The 19,012-nt window shown below is 46.6% G+C and overlaps 3 protein-coding genes across 3 annotated transcripts; 2 read left to right on the top strand and 1 right to left on the bottom strand.

Moving 5' to 3' along the window:
- Positions 1 to 52: 52 nt before the first annotated feature.
- Positions 53 to 14,512, bottom strand: LOC6602064 (vacuolar protein sorting-associated protein 13). The gene is made up of 29 exons (XM_026984973.1): positions 14,435 to 14,512; positions 13,852 to 14,110; positions 11,811 to 11,897; positions 11,555 to 11,752; positions 10,909 to 11,487; positions 10,703 to 10,839; positions 10,411 to 10,639; positions 8,810 to 10,331; positions 8,096 to 8,744; positions 7,878 to 8,033; positions 7,468 to 7,810; positions 7,247 to 7,392; positions 6,927 to 7,185; positions 6,579 to 6,851; positions 6,311 to 6,517; positions 6,142 to 6,248; positions 5,382 to 5,978; positions 4,758 to 5,321; positions 4,532 to 4,690; positions 3,876 to 4,469; positions 3,687 to 3,814; positions 2,785 to 3,627; positions 2,351 to 2,723; positions 1,458 to 2,279; positions 1,300 to 1,400; positions 1,093 to 1,231; positions 732 to 1,015; positions 529 to 667; positions 53 to 459 (listed from the first exon to the last, which is right to left on the bottom strand). Exons 2-29 carry the CDS (start codon positions 13,949 to 13,951, stop codon positions 208 to 210), a joined length of 9,987 nt encoding a protein of 3,328 aa, XP_026840774.1. The 5' UTR covers positions 13,952 to 14,110; positions 14,435 to 14,512; the 3' UTR covers positions 53 to 207.
- A 119-nt stretch (positions 14,513 to 14,631) lies between these two features.
- Positions 14,632 to 15,336, top strand: LOC6602065 (LDLR chaperone boca). The gene is made up of 2 exons (XM_002027135.2): positions 14,632 to 14,796; positions 14,853 to 15,336. The coding sequence occupies exons 1-2, from the start codon at positions 14,647 to 14,649 to the stop codon at positions 15,240 to 15,242; spliced, it is 540 nt and encodes a 179-aa protein (XP_002027171.1). The 5' UTR covers positions 14,632 to 14,646; the 3' UTR covers positions 15,243 to 15,336.
- A 322-nt stretch (positions 15,337 to 15,658) lies between these two features.
- LOC6602066 (ribulose-phosphate 3-epimerase) lies at positions 15,659 to 16,758 on the top strand. Its single transcript, XM_002027136.2, has 3 exons — positions 15,659 to 16,055; positions 16,118 to 16,300; positions 16,378 to 16,758. Exons 1-3 carry the CDS (start codon positions 15,870 to 15,872, stop codon positions 16,672 to 16,674), a joined length of 666 nt encoding a protein of 221 aa, XP_002027172.1. The 5' UTR covers positions 15,659 to 15,869; the 3' UTR covers positions 16,675 to 16,758.
- Positions 16,759 to 19,012: the final 2,254 nt, after the last annotated feature.

The following is a 19,012-nucleotide window of genomic DNA, read 5'->3' as shown; positions in this document are numbered from 1 at the left end:
TTAATATAAAAGCATAATAGTTAACATAAGTAAAAGCATTCATTATTGTATGTGGATTTAAGTGTGGATTTACTTGCATTTATTCAAACCAGTTGCAGAGACGCAGGCAGAGGGAGAAGGTGGATCAAGGCAGTAGCTCAGTAGCTGCCACTGGAGCCGCCTTGAGGATGTGCCGGATTATAATACAGTTAGCAGATAAATTCAGATTTAGTTATTTTTTTGATCAGGATAATAGGATGTGGCTGTGACGTTCGAAATGCTGTCGCCTAAATGAGATTCGATAATTTCCTTGAGGGCGCGGCGCTTGCGGTCATCTGCCAGCAGCACCAGCTTGCGGGGCGATTCCTTGGAGCTGAAAAATCCCAGTACTTTCTTGCTCTCCACTTTGACAGTGATTTGTACACCGAGCGTCGTAGCATCTACGGAGTTAATGTCATTCCATAGGTACGACCAGAGCGACTGAAATTAAGACCAGACTCATTAATGCATTTTCAATAGGTTCTGAATGGGGGCAAAAGTCCAACGTACCGTCCAGATGCCGAACATCTCGTTTCGCTGGATATACACCAGGCGGTAGTTGGTGACCAGAAGATACTCGGCCTTCTGGATAATCTCTTCGCAATGCACGAAGCTGTCGGTGCTAGCATACTTTCCCTTGTCGAGTTCCCTGCGGATGAGAGCAATCAATTAGTCAAATCAGGCCATCTAATCTGCCTACGCGCGCCACTTACTTCAGCATTTTGTTGCCCATGGCCTCGCTGTAGCAATAGGGTCTCAGCACATGATCATTGTGCTGAAAGCGAGTGGGACGCAGCCGCTTGACGTCCTCGTTAGCCTCTGTAGCGCGTTTAACCGCCTCAAAGCTGCCACTGGCAAAGTCGACCACACCAGCGGTGGGGCGGGCGACCAGACCAATAGCTCCCTTGCCCAATCCTTTGAAGAAACCCTCAACTCCGTGGTCGCGAGCTCCACTCACAGGTTTAGTTACAACACCGGTCACCCCGTCAACAAAGCCCTAGGTGAAGGTGAAAAAGTTGAAATAACATTCCAAAATATTCAATGCCTCAGAATGTTCAATGTCTAGAACCGTACCATCACCAAGCCCTTGCTGCTTCGCGCTAATCCTTCGTGGAAATTCTTCGGCTTGTTGTTCATGCCCTGACGCCGTTTCTTTTGGTAGTCCTCGTCAAAGGTAAGTGCTGCCAGCCCCTTGCCCATGGCGCCAGTAATCCTAATAGATGGTAATATTACGCTCGATAGGAAAATCCTTTACAATCCTTTACAAAATGCTCAACTCACTTGGACATGGCACCAGCTGCCCCGCCTACAGTGTGGCCGAAGAGGGACTTAACGCCGAGGACGAGACCCTCAGCGAATTCACCAGGCCCTTGTATAGCCCCCTAAAAATGGAAAATATTTTAATTTTATATGTAGAAAAAAAAGTATGGTAGGTGTACCTGGAATGGCTCATAGAACAAGTCCTCTACGCCCTTTTTAAGTCCTACCACCAAGCCATATGGATTGCCAAGGACATCCAGGCCGAGGACGAGGACGTAAAGCTGCTTCAGTGCCTGGCCCGTGTAGTGCGAGGTAATCTCGTTGATTAGTTGCTGCTGCGTGAAGAACTGATATTCGCGCTCGAAGAAGGCCAGCCGGAAAACGACATCGTTCACATCGGTTAGGGTCACGCCTACGCCTTGCACTATGGTGCCCAGGAAGCCTGGCAGTGCAGTGGTGTCCGATCCGGCCATCGAGAAACTGACGTGTATCTTGAGTGGCCCCAAGTGGAGACTGTCGTAGAAGTTTTTCTGCTCCTGCTGCGAGTGAAGTTCGAAGAAGGCGGACAGGGGCTGCTCAATGGAGTCGACGTCTTGGCGGAACTGCTTGGCCGCCACCTTATCGGAAACCTCCTTAGCAAACATCTCAGCAATGGCCGTGAGAAACAGTATGTCCACCTTGAAGTGGAACTCCTGAATCAGTATCTTGGCGTACTTAAACTGCTTGACCGTCGAGTTGGGCATGACGCGCTGCACCATGCTGCACTCAATAAACGGCTTCAGAGTCGTGGTGCTGGCCACGCTCTTGGGCGGCGGTATCGGGGCTAGCACGACTGGGAATATGGGATCGATGAACTGGTTGTCCACCTGGACACGATTGATTTTGATATGCAGCTGATTCTGGAATGGTGATGACTTGTTCGACACCCAAATGGCCGGGTAGAAGCTGCGTCTCAGCTGTCGATCAACGGCCTTCTTTAGCACCATTCCGTCGAAATCGATCTGAAAAATAAATACAAATAAAGGTGTATAGAGCGGTCCGTAGAATGTAGTCAGTGCGTAGTGAATATTACCGGAAATTTATTGTCTAGCTTGTAGTTCTGGACATCGTTAACGCTTTTGTGCACCAGATAACGCTGGTACTCGGCCTCCAGAAGGTCGGTGTCGTGAATGGTCATTTCCTTAAAACGCTTCTTACCCTCCTTCTTGGACTCCCAAATGATGCCAGAGCTGGTGACACCCAGGTACAGTATATCTAGGCCTGTCTGATTGTTTATCACAGACAGACCGATGCCATGGATGCGCAGATCGATGCTCTGCGTAATCGTCTGCAGGGAGGCGGTGGTTTCTGTACGTTTGGCTATCGATTCGACTTCGGTGAACAGCAACACACGCTGCAAGCCGTCCAAGAAGGAGACCCAGAAGGCCTTGGTGCCGTCTTGCATGCTGTCGAGTGGAATTTCCATTAGCGGAAACTAAAGAAACATGGATACGATGTGATACTTACACAACCTCTCCAATGTCGTCACGTCGCAAGTCGGTTTCCTGTTTGTTTTTGCCAAATACAAGAATCTTGGGACCCGTCGGATCACTCCACGCGAACATAATATTATTTTTGGCATATAGAATTTTACCATCTTTGGTGTTCTTCTCCTGGTAGCAGATTTCCTTTCTGGTGTGATTGATGAGCAGCCCCGGTGCATCGGATTTCTGATACTCTGTGAATGTTATGTATACGCCGCCCTCCGTTGTCTGCACGTCCACGTTGATGCCTCCATGTCTGCTGTTCTCCAGCTTCAGCAGGGTACAGATCACCTCGGTGTAGTCGAAGGCAGGCGTCACCTTCTCTTCCACCCGAACCACGAGATTGTGCTTGTGGTCGTTTTTCGGCCACAAAGGCTCAAACTGATTAGGTTGAAGGGCCATCCACGGATCGCCCGGACGACTCTGCTCCTGGAGCTCGATTTTGTAGGGGCATCTGTTGCAGACTATATAGAATGGTATGAAGGTGATCTGCTTGGTCAACGAGTCCTGGGTCAAGTGATTGTGAACGCCGATGTGATATTTTCGATCGTTGGCATGGCAGGTGACTTCGCCCACCGAACCGGCCACGTCAAGGGGAATCTTCTCGCTCCAATCCCCATTGTCGCAGCGAATCGAAGCTTTCTTCTTGTCGAAAAACATCGTATCACGAAAGGTAAGGAGTATAGGTCCACTGTACTCCGGTGGATGGTATAACACCTCCACCGATGTGGCCTCTGTTTTATAGGTGAGCATCTCCCCCGTTTTGTTGATCATCCAGAAGGGGCTGAACAACGTGAGCATCATGCTGCCGTGTCGATCCTCTGGTCTGCGGGGGCGGAAATCAGAAAATCGGACAGAAATGGCAACTGATTTCAATTCGCTTACCGCACATTGAGCTCCATATTCACTTTCATCTCAGAGTCGTACGATGAAAACGTCCACGTGCAGAGTTCGCCGCTGCACTCGGAAATTTCGGTGGCACAGGACCAGTCCTTCTCTAGGTATTGCAGCAGCTGGGAAGACAGAGGCTCAGCAAATAACTCTTGGAGATAGTCTGAATGCAGATATACTTACTCGAACAACCAGAAAGCTTTTGCCGTCCTTTCCCTTTTCCGACAGGCGGACAGTAGGCAAATGCAGCACGTCGCCCGGCCTCACTTGCTTCTCGCCGTAGTCCAGGAAGTCTTCTCTGATGTTTTTTATAGCCAAATCGGGTGAGCTGCGGGTGACCTCGAGCGAGTCTCTTCGCACAGAGCACCCAGCCACCGAAACCATTATGTTGATGGGGAGGGCATTGCGTAGGTACAGAGGCGGGCGCAGGTGGATGGTGTAGAAGGCGCTCAATAGCTTGAATTTGTTGGTATTCTCGTGATAGACCTCACTCTTTGTCCTCGTGGCGTTTATGTACAGCGGTTCAAATGTGGAAATGGGGTCGCACTGCAGCTGATGCGAGTAGTTGAGGTCCGAGGGACTGGCGCTCCAGGAAATACCCTGCACCGAGGTCTTGTAGCCCGGAAAGGAGAAGAACAAATCCTTGGAGTCCGCGTAAATGGCGTGAAGGGGCACATTGAACACTTTCCCGGGACCAGCACTGCCCACAAAAATATCACTTTTGTCCGTCGCCTTGCGCCGATACACGCTGATGGTGGTAGTAAAGTGGTTAAAGACCTGCAAAGATTGACCAATTAGCAGCTGAAACTCGCACAAAATATTGGCTTTGCTTAGCGTACGCTGACGACACCATGAATGTTCACTGTGGTGGTGCCATAGTCCTGCTTCACTTCGGAAATGATGCCCCAGGGATCATGGGATATGCCCCGCATCAGGGGGAAGTATCTTGTATCGGACTTTGACACGGGCACCACGACTCCTTTCTCGATGGAACCAATCTAAAACAACAGACATATAAAGATCATTAGGGGCTTTTGCTATCAGGCTATAAGAGTACCATCCTACCGTCAAATAGAGATTGTAGTCCTCAGCCTGCTCATCGGTTAATGTGCTCAGGTCCTTGGTCTGCAGATAGGCTCGTCCACCGGCTGAAATGGTGCAAATTTGTATGTCATTGGGATCCACCTCGGCGGATAGTTCGATGGACGACATTAGCAATGAACTGTTGACAGAATGACCGCCTCCGCGATGCACCTCGTGCAGGGTGAAGATGCCGCTGCGCAGATTGAGGGTGAGGTCAAAGCCCGTGTCGTTTTCCACGACATAGGGCGCGACTATATCCGGTTTGGCGAGACCCTTTTGGTCGATGGCCTGCGAGAAGGCCTCGCTCAGTTCGCCGAGCAGGGACAAGCTCGTTTTGCTGAATGTTATCTCCAGATTCTCCTCCGAATGGATGACCATGTTGATAGTTTGCTGCTCCAACGCATCGTTCGTCTCGCTCTGCACCTTCTCCGTGGCCAAGTCAAACTTCAGCTCCCAGGGCGTGTACTCGCTGACTCCGTTGCGGCCCACCACCTCGTTTAGCTCAATAATTGGCTCCCACTCGGCGAGGCACTGGTTGTAGTAGTTCTGCAATAAAATTACAGTAATAAAATTGAAGCCTCCAAGCGATATGATGCACCTGCTTACCATGTTGAGGGTCAGCGATCCATGTGCGCTCAGGTTACGGCTCCAATTGTTAAAGACGGCTGTGATGCGTGTATCCAGCGATATGAGGGGCTTTGTGTAGTATCCCACGCCCGACTCAATTACAACCGTGATGCTGGGCAGCTCAATGACGCATTTCTCCGTCTTCTGCTTCGCGGATTCTTTCAATTCGTTGTTAATAAACTGCAGGGCATCGAGGCCCTCATCCACCCTGGTGAACCAATAGAATCGGTTGCGGAAATTGTGCGGATACCAGAGCTCTGTGTAGTCCTTCGTTTCCTTTTCCATGACTGCCTTTACAGCAGTACCGCTGGCTATGCTCATTATCGCCTTATTCAGCAGCTCGATCGTGGCAGGGGACACGTTGATTATGATATCGCTTAGCTTGAGACTTATATGCAGACCCTGCTCTTCGGGCGTGGAGCCCTGCAGGCTGATCACGCACGGGTGCAAAATGTAGTGGCGCGTCTGCTCCCGCCGCTCCGGCAGAAAGGCGCTCATGTAAATCTTGAGTGCATCGATTTGTCCATTAATGATCTGTTTGTCATCTATGGCGCGATAATTTAGATGAGCTTGAGCCTGAAAGGGACAAAAAAAGACTTGCTACATTTCTTATGGAAAGGAATAATAAACGATTCCTTCCAGATGGGGGGCAGCATGAAGATTCAATAGCGCTTTCAGCGCTATCCTCTAGAATTCTAGTAAGTTACGACACGGGAAGTTCTTTTTTTTTTTTACTTACATTGAAGATGATGGCATTTGTGTTCAGATCGTCCAGGCTTTCCACGAGGATTATATCCGGCTCATCCACATGCAGTATAAGATTAATCTTCTTGTTGTGCCCAACAACTAAAGCGAAGAGGTACCGATTATTGTCGGATATCGGACGTTGAATACATTCGAATACATACCCACTGACTCCGGGTCAATAAATTCGCTAGCTGCAAAAACGGCTGTATCCCGGAAAGAACTTTGCGCATGGTGAGCCGTCTCCGAAATGGGCTCCACTTCCAACGACTGTCGCGGCGTGCTGTCTGGCGGCAGGGTCAGGAACGTCGTCAGCTTGAGTAGGAAGTCTATGCAGACGATCAAGTCGAAGCCTCGAACACGAACTTCGGCTTCAAAAGCAAATCAATCTGTTATCTTTCTGCTCGACTTTTGTTCGGGGATGACAATTACCAAAAGTATCGTTCTCCTTGACTATGGCCGTGACATCAACCATAAAATTGCGCTCGTTGTAGCAGGCGTCGATGATCTCGTCCGTCTGCAGCTTGGCCTCTACCCAGTCCTTGCGGCTCAAGTATTGCCTTATCTGGCTGTTAGTTTTCGTGCGCGTGTCATCCAGTTGAATGTTGCAGAGAACCAGGGAAGTGCTCAGCGTGTTGTTGACCAGCTTTGTGCCCTTGACAGATAGGAAATATATGCCAAACCGCGCCAGTCCTTCATCTTCGTCTAAAAGTGGGAATTTTCTCAGTTAGGTCTTACTGATCATACCGATCGTACCCCCACTCTACCTCTCCCACTTACCCTCCATCAGATTTATTATCACGCCATCAAACTGGAAATTAAACTTGAGCACCTCGTAGATCTTCTCGTTCTTTAGCATTGGCGTGACTAGGAAGGAATGCTTGCGAGTGCCGCGACCTTCAGCAAGTACACTTGCCCGCGTTGGCGATGGTTGAGTGGGCGGTGGGTCGTCCCGTGGCGGGAACTCTTGCACGCCCTCGTTGAGGTTGCGGTTCAAGATCGACATGACCAGAGCGTAGTCGTCAGAGAAAAGTGTGAGCTACATTAATTGATGATATACGAATATATCAATACAAAAATATCTTATCTGAATACTCTACCTCGATGGACTTCAGGCGACCGGACAGATTAAGCTCGGGTAGCTCCTTGTGCCAGGCGCTCGACAGATTGCGAGTGACCAGCATGGTGAAGCTCATGGGATTCATCATATTAAATTTCGACTTGAAGCCAACGGCAGCATCCACGTCTAAGGCGAAACGAAACAGTTAATTGCCAGAAGAAGCCATAGTTGGAATTGGTTGAACGTCTATTCAAAACTCACCATCCACCACGGTCTCGTTGCCAGTCAATATGATAACCTTGGATAGCTTGACATTTCTAAGCCGCAACTTGATCTCATCAATGACGGCCCGTTCGGTTGTGTCGGCCACTGGGACAGTCACAGTGTTGTTCGTTAGCTCCAGCATGCCGAGATCGAGGGACAGTGCATCCCTGCTCCTGGAGTCGATGGGTATGATAATGATGGGTGCCTTAATCCGCACATTTAGCTTCATGCGCGTCGCCGTTTCGTAGGCATCCATCGCCTTCTGACGGGCGGACTCCGCTGCCGCAGCGCTGGCTTCGGACAACGCCCGCTGGGCGGCTTGAAAATTGTTGAGGAAGTTCTGCAAATGCATTAAAGCCATCAAAGCAATTAAGCCTCCAGTCCACAAATAATCGATAAGAACATACCAGGATGCCAGCGACAAACCAATTCAAAAAGATAATCTTTATGCAGCCAATGTCTACGGTGATCTTCATGTCATCAGAATTGTAATCGACTGTTTCGGGCTTGTTGTAGAGCACCACCTGGCAGTTGAACGCATCCTGGCCCACAATGCTCAATATCTGTGTGTGGAAAATGTAGAAAATAAGTTCTCAGGTTTCCGGCAGCTGTCAAGGCCACTTACATTCTCGTGAATCGTTTGGGGGTTTAGGTCAATGACCTGAATATCCTTGAGACCGAGGTTCAGCTCCGTGTACGAGCTCTTCATGGTCAGACTTGCAACGAATTTCTTCACATTCATCTCCGCCAGCGGGCGGCTTCTCGAGGTTAGCATCAACCCCACTTGATTGAGGTTGGCGATCAAGCGCAGCTTCACGCTCTCCACACGCCGCTGGGATGCCTTAATCCGTCTCATTTTGGTTTGCTTAGGGACCATGATTTGTTCAGTGTCCTCAAGGATGACATTGAGCTTTTGTTTGAGACCATCGCCGGCACCAGCGAGGGCATAGCGATCGCGCGGCTTGTCGGTCTGCAGCAAATCGTCCAGATTTTTCTGGAAGTCCGTCACCAGCTCCAGAACTCGCAGCAGACACTCCTGATGCAGCACAATCTGAAGCATCTCGAAGTTGGCGACGATCAGCTGCTCCGTGGAGTTGTATTTGGTGCTAAACTCTGGCGATGTCTTGTCAGCCATCGTATACGAGACGGTGAACAGGTAGTTCACGCTCTGGCCCAGATTATCCCCCTGGTTGTATCCGGGCGTGTCAATTATGTCCAGAACCTCCTGGTTGTTCTCCTGACAGTCGAACTGTTTGATCTTCACGCCCCCCAGCCTGAATTTTAGAGTGGATAATGGGGATGAGGCATTTCTTGCACGAATCTACGAGAATCTACTCACTTGACTGTGGCAACTGTCTCGTAGGTTCGCTGAGACAATGTTGCTTCAAGCTGGTGCACCTGGACGGACAGAATCTGGGGTGAACGCCTTGCAAAGGCCGCCTCCAGGCTCGGCTCTTCCACCGTTGTTTTCGGTTGCGGTGCATCCATAGGGGACGGCATTGCAGTTCCTTCCGGAGTCAGAAACTCAATGGTGACATCCGAATCGTTCTCGCACAGCCTGTTTGACTGGTACAGGCCGAAAGAGATCTCCTTCAGTGAGAAGTTCACCTCCAAATTGGTGTACTGTATTATCTCCTCCACGGCCGAGGTTGCGGTGTTCCCCCCATTACTGCCGCCGAACTTGATCACGTCCTTGTTGAGGAAACTGGAGAGCGAGCTGCGGGAGCGCGTCATTATCAGCTGCGCCGCTGGCTCGGACGCTTCTGGCAGGGGTATGCTCGTGGCCACTGAGATGGCATCAATCACCCGATCCTCGGAGATGTTCACTTGGACGGTCGGAATCTCAATGTCCACCTTCATCTTGGGCATTCGGGGGTCATTGTCCACCACGCAGAGGGCGGCAGTGATCATCAGGGAGGCGGGTTGGAGCACATGCATATCCGTGGAGACGGCAGCCTTGAGGACATGATCCCACGGCTCGCCAGGGCGCGCCACCAGTAGCTGAATGTCGTCCACCTTAATGATGTATCTGTCGTAAGCGTTCTCCATGACGCTCTTGAGAATCTCGCCTCGCTCCTCGCTGGAGCCAAACACACTAGTCGACGCACGGCGCCGGGTGTTGGTCGTCAAGTGCACCTGTCCCATGCTGATGACCACAAGGGAGGACTGGTCCGCAGCATATACCCCTTTGTGGGGCACCACCAGAACGTTGGGCATCAGCAGGATGTCCGCATCAAGAACTGACTTCATTTCAATCATATACTGCATGCCCGTGGCCGAGCGCTCCTTGATGCTGTTCAGCTGCAGGCTGGCAGCGTTCTCGAACCTTGAGAGTGTCATATCCTTAGGCGGCTGGAACACACTTATGAGGTTCAGGATTGTTTCTGCATCGTATATGATTTGTAGAGGACGCGCCACGATCTTCACTCTCTGATCGCAGAGTCCGTCCAATGGATTCGTCTCGAAGAATATGTCCAGCAGATTAAATTCGTCGGTTATCTTCGACTCCACGATCATGGGTGTACGGCCGTCACGAACGAGGCCCGACACCTTGAGTTCCTTCATGCCAGCGGTGATGGTGATGGCGTCAGCAGCTGGTCGCTGGCTCACCGAGGCCGTGGCCATGGAGAACTTGAGCAGTACCAGCGACGGCAGATCTTGGTAGTCGTACGAAATTCTATTATCGGTGGCCGAGCCCTTGTCCTGGTACAGACCCACCTCCAAGGCAATCAGCTTAAAGTTCATTCTGATCGCTTCATAATATACGGGCACATCCTGAGGCTTCGCGTTTTCCTCGTAACCAATCGCCTTGTACATCTTGGCCTTCTCCTCCGGCGTCATGGCAGCCTCGAATTTTTGTACTGCAAATGAAAATTCTAGATTGTAGACATGTGCCCATGCACACACACATGAAAGAAAGTATTAAGCATTGTTTCTTGCCAAAATTCTGATCTTGGCCCTCGTTCTCCTTCTTGGCTCCGCCGCCCCACCAGCCACTCAGCCAGCCTGTCTTCGGCACAGGCGCTGCGTCCCTCAGCTTCTCTATCTCGATGTTGACACGCTGTCGGATCAGTAGCAGATTGAAAGCATCCAGTTCCTGTTCCAGCAGACTACAAGTCTCTATAAGGGTGGCTGGGGGCTTTTTGCTCAGCTCTCGTTCCTTGTATTTCTGCAGTGGACACAGGGATAAGTCAGCAAAGAGTCAACAGATAATATTGCATTGAAGACCCACCTGTGCATAAGTATTGCAGCGGTCCCGATGCTGCTTGATGTGTGCCCAGGTCCAGCAGCGGCGCGGTCTCCGCACTTGCACTTCGAGTATGGAGGTGGCTGCAAACTGCCACCACTCCTTGGCATGGCCCTTGATAGCTACGATGGAGGGAAGGAAAACGCATAAGGTGCTGTATCATTCAGAATGGGGGACTGGGGAATTCTTACACAGATTGTACGGTCGATACTTGCGGTAGGGAATGCCCAACTGCATGCGGTTCATGGCATCGCCCAGCTTGATAATATTGTCGAACTGGTTGTTGGTTAGACCCACATTCAGAGTTTCCATTTCCAAGCAGAGATCTATTTTGGGTATCTGGAAGGCCGGGCTATCGAGCTCGGGATTCATGTTGAGCTTCAGCTTAGCATTGCACGAGATGGGCCCCAGCACATAGTTGTAGTGCAAGGGCTTGAAGTCCTTGCGGGCAATGCTCGTCTGGAAGAGTTCCGTGAGCGATGTCGCCTCCTTGGCAAAGAGACGAGCGGAGCAGTTCATGTAGGCAGACAGGCAGGAGAGATTCGCTATCTTGAACACCTGGGAGGCCTGCTCCGTCATGTAGGTATTGTCCCAGTTGCTGTCCGTGGTGAAAAGTTCGAGTCTGTGTAGCGATACGCCAAAGGAGAACGGACTGCCGGTCGTTGTGCTGTCCTCGTATCGCAAATGCACATTGCTTATCGTCACCTGCAGATTGTTCACAATCTGCGCCGTTAGTTTCTCGGCAAATCCAGCGTCGGGCTTGGCTGTATCTGAAAAGAGAGGAGGCCAGATGAAGCGTTCGCATTTACGTTCTGTCTAATTTTTATTCATCCTCACTTTTCTCAATCTCCTTTTTGCGGGCCGCCTCGAGGGCATCTAGCGCCGCCATCTTGGCATCCAGTTCATACTTGGCCTCCTTCTCCGCATTGTACTGGACATTGTTATTGGGCGAGACCAGGACATAGAGATCTTCAATGTTCACGATAACGGGCTGGCTGTACAGATTCTTCCATGGTATCTTCAGCACCAGTTTACCTAACAAGAGACTCATTTCAGTGCCCATTTTCTTCGCTTACATGTCTCTCACACTCACCCAAATATCCGTAGACAATCTGCACCGGCAGGTCCAAATCTTCCAGGGCACTCTCGCGTATCTTTAGGTTTTGCAAAACCACATCGCCTGATAAAAAGCAAAAACAAAGAGTGGGTATAGAGCCATGTAATTTCACATATATGCACATATAATGGGAAATAAATTCGATTCCATTTGCTTCAAAATGTCTAGTATTTGGTCAACTTTTTGATGTATTGCTGCTATCTGCGGGGGCGGGGGTGATGCATGTGAGCAAAAGCGAAGCGGCGATAAACAAATAAGGTTTACAGTGCGTGACAGTAGCATATGCCCAGAACGACAAGAAAGTGGCATTGAATAGAGATTTCCGGTTATTGAACTAACTCTTTTGATGTCTTATGATAGTTATACGCACTGTATGCTGTATCTATAAGGAACCAGCACACCCCAGGCAATATATCAATTCCAATTAAAAGCGTCTGGCTCTTGGGCATGCCGCATTTTATATTTTGAGTTTCGAGTGTTTTCTTGAATGCTTGGAATTCCTAATGAGCAGAGGGAGAACGTTGAATATTAATTGAATTTTACGCATGTGGGTCAATAGTTTGGCGAGCGAGTATGCAACGGACATCACAGAGCCACTGATAGGAGGCCCCACAAGCGGGTCGTGCTATCTTATCAAGCAAGAGAATTAACCCAAGGAAAGGTTCAAAGACAAGTTTGAAATGCGAGTTAAATACAATAAAACTCACTAAGTTTATCAATCAAACGATTCAATAAGAAAAAGTAACTCAAGAAATTAGGAAAACAATGATCTGTTTACTCCTCGCATGGCAGTCATGATTGAGGCCAGACGAGATAAGAATTGTTTATTTTACAAATAAAAACAAAATCGGTGCAATTTTTCTGCCCTCTCAGTAAATGATGACAAATAAATGGTGTGCTCGTATTTCCATTGCATTTTTGTGATGAAATATATAATTTTGATGCTTTGAGAGCTTTGTATTTTCGCAAGAAAATTGATGATACAATAATCTAAAGTCGAAAGGGAATCCCTACAAAAACTAAGCCGGAAAAGACGTCTTATTCTAGTGGCGTATTACAAATAACCCCTTACTAGACTGCCTTTTGGTCACATACAACAAAAGCCCACTGTTCTTCTCTTCGGATACACTCTGTTCAAAATAACTTGAGTTCGAAATTAATTCATGACGCTGCACGGGCTAGCATTATGTCATCAAGTTCAAGTTGAACGCACACAAAAAATAAAATAAACCAGGCTTGGCGGTGGCTCCGCCCTGAAATAAACCAGTTTGTTTGGTAGATTTTTATTTATAGACTAGTCCCTTGAACTTGGCATTTTTTGGTGATGTGGACCCCACGGACGGCCCTCAGGGGCACCCTATATATCACAGTACACGTGCACTTGACTTTGTCTATCGCAGCATTGTCTGAGGCCAAAGAAACTGTTTCAATGGGCGCAGCATTTGATAAGACCAAGTGTTTGCAGTTTCCAGCCACCCAATATGTGTATGTACATGCATACCTATATAAATATCAAGATTGTACATGTAGGCTAAAGAAGAAGTGTAAATAGAAGCCGCAAAAACATTCGCCTGTTGCCGATGCTTGCAACTGGGTGGCCTGGCTGGCCCTACGAATGATACACATGGCGCATCTGCTGGCTCTCTACAGACGCAACAGTTGGCCGCTCCCCACTTCGCCACCCATCCGAATCCGAATCGGAATCATGGGAGTGCCGTTGAGAGCGTGGAAATTATTCTCAGATGTGCCTCTCGGGCCCATACCAATGCCTCTCTATTATGTTCGTTCAGCGAAGGCTGAATTTGGGTCACTTCGCGATATCATGAATTACGAAGGATAAGGTCATCGGCGCGGTTGTTGGGGGTCGCAAAAGCAAACAGTGCGTGCAGATAGAGCAATAAAATAGCGGGTGATATATAAAATGGATTAAACAAAGGCAAAGGTAGTTGGAATTGTGTTCGTGTGGAGCACAATTGTGTCATACTTTGGGGGGTTCTGAATAAAATTAAGAACTCACCTCCCCAAATGCCTATTTTGAGCTGGTTACGATCCAAGTTCTCGATGTAGTCTCCCAGCACCTTGTTGAGGACATCGGCAACAACTGCCTCGAAGACCATCTTGTACTAGCAGCTGGGCGTGTTGATTTTACTTATTGATTTTTCTTCCTTCCTTTCTTTTGTTTAAACAATTTGTGGGAGAGGCCGCCGCGCTCGTCTAGCGGGTATCTTGCGTTAAACACTTTTGCACTCGCTTTCGTTGTGTGGGTACAGATTTATCTAAAATATACGAAAGCATAACAAAACAGATGGAACGAGGGAAACACATAAACACAATGATGATGATGTCATCGGCATTACCGACCGACCCGACAGAGAACGCAAGTCAAATGTTTTGGCACATATTACAAGACCGCATTGTTTTCAATATCCCACGTTAATTGACGCAAAGTAGTAGTCAACCAACATTGGCTATATTCCAATGTTCCACACCTTCCGAAACCCTCCATCAGCGGCGCACTGCTCCCGTTTATTGCACGTGTTTTTTCTTCGCTTTTAGCTTTAGGTAAACTTAGTTATCTCTATTTACTAAGCACTATTTACCAGCATAGAGTGCGGCATTTCAATACGCAATACAAAATTCTTGTCCGTTGCGCTCCCAGCTGTTCGGTTTCGTTGTGTTTTACGTGTACGTGTGTGCTAGAGGTGGAAGAACTTCGATTTTCTCTGTTTCGATGTTTTCTGTGATTGTTTGGACATGAATAGGTGACGTGTTTGGTTGTCTGCGTGCGAAATTAACTTTAACTTAAATTAAAATGCAAGCAAGTTTTATTTTGCTGTGCCTGGCACTTGCGCCTGTTGTGCTGGCAAAGAAGTTCGCAGAAGAAGAAAAACCGGCGTGGGCCAAGAAGGACATACGCGACTATAGTGAAGCTGATTTGGAACGTCTGCTAGACCAGTGGGATGCAAGTATCATACAAATAGCAACAAAGAGCCCGAATAATGAAAGGAGTCTTTACAGGAAGATGAGGAGCCACTAGAGCCGGACGAGCTGCCCGAGCACTTGCGCCCTCAGCCGAAGATTGATCTCTCAAATCTGGACAGCAAGAACCCCGAAGACTTGTTAAAAGTATCGAAGAAGGGACGCACGCTCATGACATTCGTCTCCGTTACCGGCAACCCAACGCGTGAGGAAGGCGAAACTATTACCAAGCTCTGGCAGACCAGCCTATGGAATAACCACATTCAGGCAGAGAGGTATATGGTCGATGACAACCGTGCCATCTTTCTCTTCAAAGACGGTGGCCACGCCTGGGAGGCAAAGGACTTCTTGGTCGAACAGGACCGCTGCAAGGGCGTTTCCATCGAGAACAAGGAATACCCAGGCATACACGTAAAGGACGAGCTCTAGACACCGCGCAAGCTGGAACTTACATTCTCATTCAACATAGTCCTTTAAGCACAAAGATGAACAAATTTAAATAAAGTAAATTAATTGAAGAGTATACCCCTGTTCTTTTATTCTTCGCATGTAAAAACCCTCTCTAGGTCTCACACCTTGCAACTTCTTCGAGATGGGCCTTTTGTATCGGTAATGTGAAAAATATATCTCTTGTTTTTGGTGTAGATAGACATGTATCAAATCTGTAGTTACAATGTAAAAGCAAAGATATTGTGGAAATTTTGTTTGACCTGTTTTACTTAAACGCTATTTTATAAGCAATCCGAAAATGTAGAGTACAGAAACATATCCAATCATGCGGAAAATATATGAATTTATCGTATAAAACTATCTGTTTAGTGTTTATGGTCTGAGCTAGCTCCTAATACCAAACCGAACAGCAAATCCGAGAAATATGACATTTTACACAAACAACAGCTGCCTGCTGCGTTCTCAAATTCTCAGTCTCTCAAATTTTTTTCTCAAATGCAAACTCCGTGCGTGCTCCTCCGGCTCCCCTTTGTTTGACCTTAACACGACAAAACGGCGTTCTCAAGCCCCCAACTACTTCGATCACTCTGTAGCTGTGCCAAGAAAATGTCGGTGAAAGCTAAAATCGGTCCTAGCATTCTGAACGCCGATCTTGCCAATCTGGCAGCGGAGTCCAAAAAGTTACTGGACAATGGGGCCGACTACCTGCACCTGGACGTGATGGATGGAAACTTTGTTCCGAACCTCACCTTTGGTCATCCAATGGTCAAGAGCTTGCGCAACAAAATCAAGGTAAATTGGCTATTTTTTGGTCCACTCGACGAGATTTTGAACTTATCCGTGTAAATCCACAGACCGCGTTCTTTGAGACGCACATGATGGTCCAGAATCCAGAGCAGTGGATATCCCCCATGGCTGATGCGGGCGTTAACCTCTACACGTTCCACATTGAGCCGGTGGATGATGTGTACAAGGTCAGCCGTCTGATACAGGAGGCCGGCATGCAGGTGGGATTGGCCATTAAGCCGGGCACCAAAGTCAGTTGAGGTTATGTTTATAATTCCAATTGAGCGCTATAACCCATGTTTTCCCCACTACGTATGTATGTTTACAGGTGGCGGATTTGGAGAAGTATATTAGCATAGCTGATGTTGTACTGGTAATGACTGTCGAGCCCGGCTTCGGGGGTCAATCGTTTATGGCCGACATGATGCCCAAAGTGGAATGGCTGCGCCAAAACTACCCCAATCTGGATATTGAAGTGGATGGCGGTGTAGGCCCAAAAACCATTGAATGCTGTGCCAAATCGGGAGCCAACATGATTGTCTCGGGCACAGCGGTGGTGGGCGCCACCGATCAGCGACAGGTCATCAAGGATATGCGGGATGTTGTACAGAGCTACCTCAAATGAAGCTGCATTTACCTATAGTACGTAGAAATAAGTAATTACATAGATTAGGCATAAAGTGTAAAGAAAAAGACATTGGCAACAATACACATGTGTTTTTATACATTTATTTTCTAACATTTATATATATATATATGTATGTATGTGTGTAGGTATATATCATGTATATATGTATGACATTTTGCTTTTAGCATTTAGTTGGTTATACGTGTTTGTGTGTATTATATGTAGTTTTATTTAGGCCTTCTGCACTCTTCCAGTTATTGTATGGCCAGTCCCAATTGACCGCCGCATTGTCAAAGTCAAAGTTATTAATCTCTATTTTTTCCAAAATAAATGTTCAACAATTTCACGGATTCCCTTCAAAATTTGAATGTAAAACTTTTCATAAATTCTCAATGCTTCCGATGCGCTGCGCTTGTCCAGCTCAAAGGAAAAAATTCAGTTTTGTATTTTATTGTCAATGTTTGATCTTGTAAATTCTTTACAAAGTTCCATCTGTGCATAAATAACAAGTGCTTCCTGCTTCTCTCCTCAATCTCGAATCGAATTATGCTCTTTAAACATACATATATGTATTGTATATTCTCGTAATCGTCCATTCTGATATTCTGATACTTGTGTATGCTTTTTCGTGACGTGACGCATGTAAATTCATCTAGTTTGTTAATCAGCTTCCAGGTTTTTCTTAATTTTTGGAATTTTGCTACATTTACATTCAAGTTTCGCTACAGTTTTCTGGTTTTTTTCGGTTAATCGGTTTTCTTCATAATTTATATTTAGTTTATGTAATTTTTAAGTGTCATGGAGCATGCGGAAAAGAACCGAATCTTTCAAGCACGGCTTTTCAACTAGGATGCTGGGGCTTGCGCGGGCTCCCAATTCGTGGGACTTTGTTTTGTGATTGTATGCATATTGTACTTAGTATTTATCTAATGTGCTAATTCATGCCGGGCCCCCTGTCTATCGGGTGACCCCCGCATGTAACATATTTCACTCACACTTCACTTTACGACAATGCTAAGCATTTTTACATTTAAACATATTGACGTATTCATTTTTCTATTCATTTTTTGTTTCGTTTAGACTAAGTGTACATAAAGCTAAGCGTTTTGATAGTAGCCTGGAGCATGCCTCTAGCATGGGTGTATAAAAATAGCTCTGGAAGTGGACGATCCATCCACATCACATCGGATGGATCAGAACTGCAAAATGAATATGAGTCAGATCGAGAAACTGAAGGGAAAGAGGTCAAACAAAAAGTGCACATATTTTTCTATATATGTATATATATAATGCACGAAATCGAAACAAGCATAATACTCGTATATGTATATCTTTATATGTATTGTCTTTGATATATCTTATCTGTTGGTTGTCCTCGGCTCATTCTACAAAAGCCACAGATTCTTTTGTGTATAAACTAAGCTTTTCCACTTGTTAATATGCATGTTTGTATGTATGTATGTATATATTTAGACACCATCACATCTGCTTACAAGCTACAGCTACAATATGTATATATATATAGAATATATCTATACCGTTATATGTATATTTCTTGTATATATTTCAGTTACATATTGGTTTTGTTTTTTGTGTTTTTTTTCGCTTTCTGTGTGCATGTTCCTTTTAAACATGCTGTTGTGCCTTGTGTAATATGCGCTTCATAAAACTAAACCCCCATTAAAACTAGTAATACATTTTTTTCACTTGTAAACTGATTGTACAAAACATGCATGTATATAATATATATATATATATATACATACATATATGTATATGAATGTATGTATAGCTATATAGCTATATTTTGTATATGTATACAGGCCAACTAGAGCTATTAGTAAACGGTAAACGGTTATACGTTAGAAATCATAGGTTTTTTAATAATCAAGCACTTGAAATCCTGGCCAAAGCTGTACATTTTTCAAAGCTCAACTTTGTGTGTGGTGTGTAGTGTGTAGTATGTAGTGTGTAGTGTGTGTGCTAGTGTATTCTGTCAGCTGAAACAACCAATTTTGAGTCTTTTGTTACGCATATTTTACATACATTTTCTTACTTTTCGTTTCTCCTTTTTCAGTTAGCAAAATAGTTGTACCTTAGTAGGTAATGTCTACTAGGTGCTACTCTACGCCTAAGGTAAGCATAGGTGGCATAGGTTCAGGCTATATAGAATGAGTGAGGGAAATGTTGGGAAAATAGTTCCAATCATGGTGATATTCTTGGTTGGGTTGGTTGGGGCACGTGCGAAACAAGTTGAGTCGATGTGTAAATATCTCTAAATATTTAGTTATACATTTGGTATGTCTATTATCTATTGAGAAGAATGTAGACAGAC

The sequence above is a fragment of the Drosophila persimilis genome, unplaced genomic scaffold (assembly GCF_003286085.1).
Source record: "Drosophila persimilis strain 14011-0111.01,24,50 unplaced genomic scaffold, DperRS2 tig00000002-arrow-pilon, whole genome shotgun sequence".
Classification (NCBI taxonomy): Eukaryota; Metazoa; Arthropoda; class Insecta; order Diptera; family Drosophilidae; genus Drosophila; species Drosophila persimilis.
Note: the sequence above shows the minus strand (reverse complement) of the source record. Positions and strands in the feature narration are given on the sequence as shown.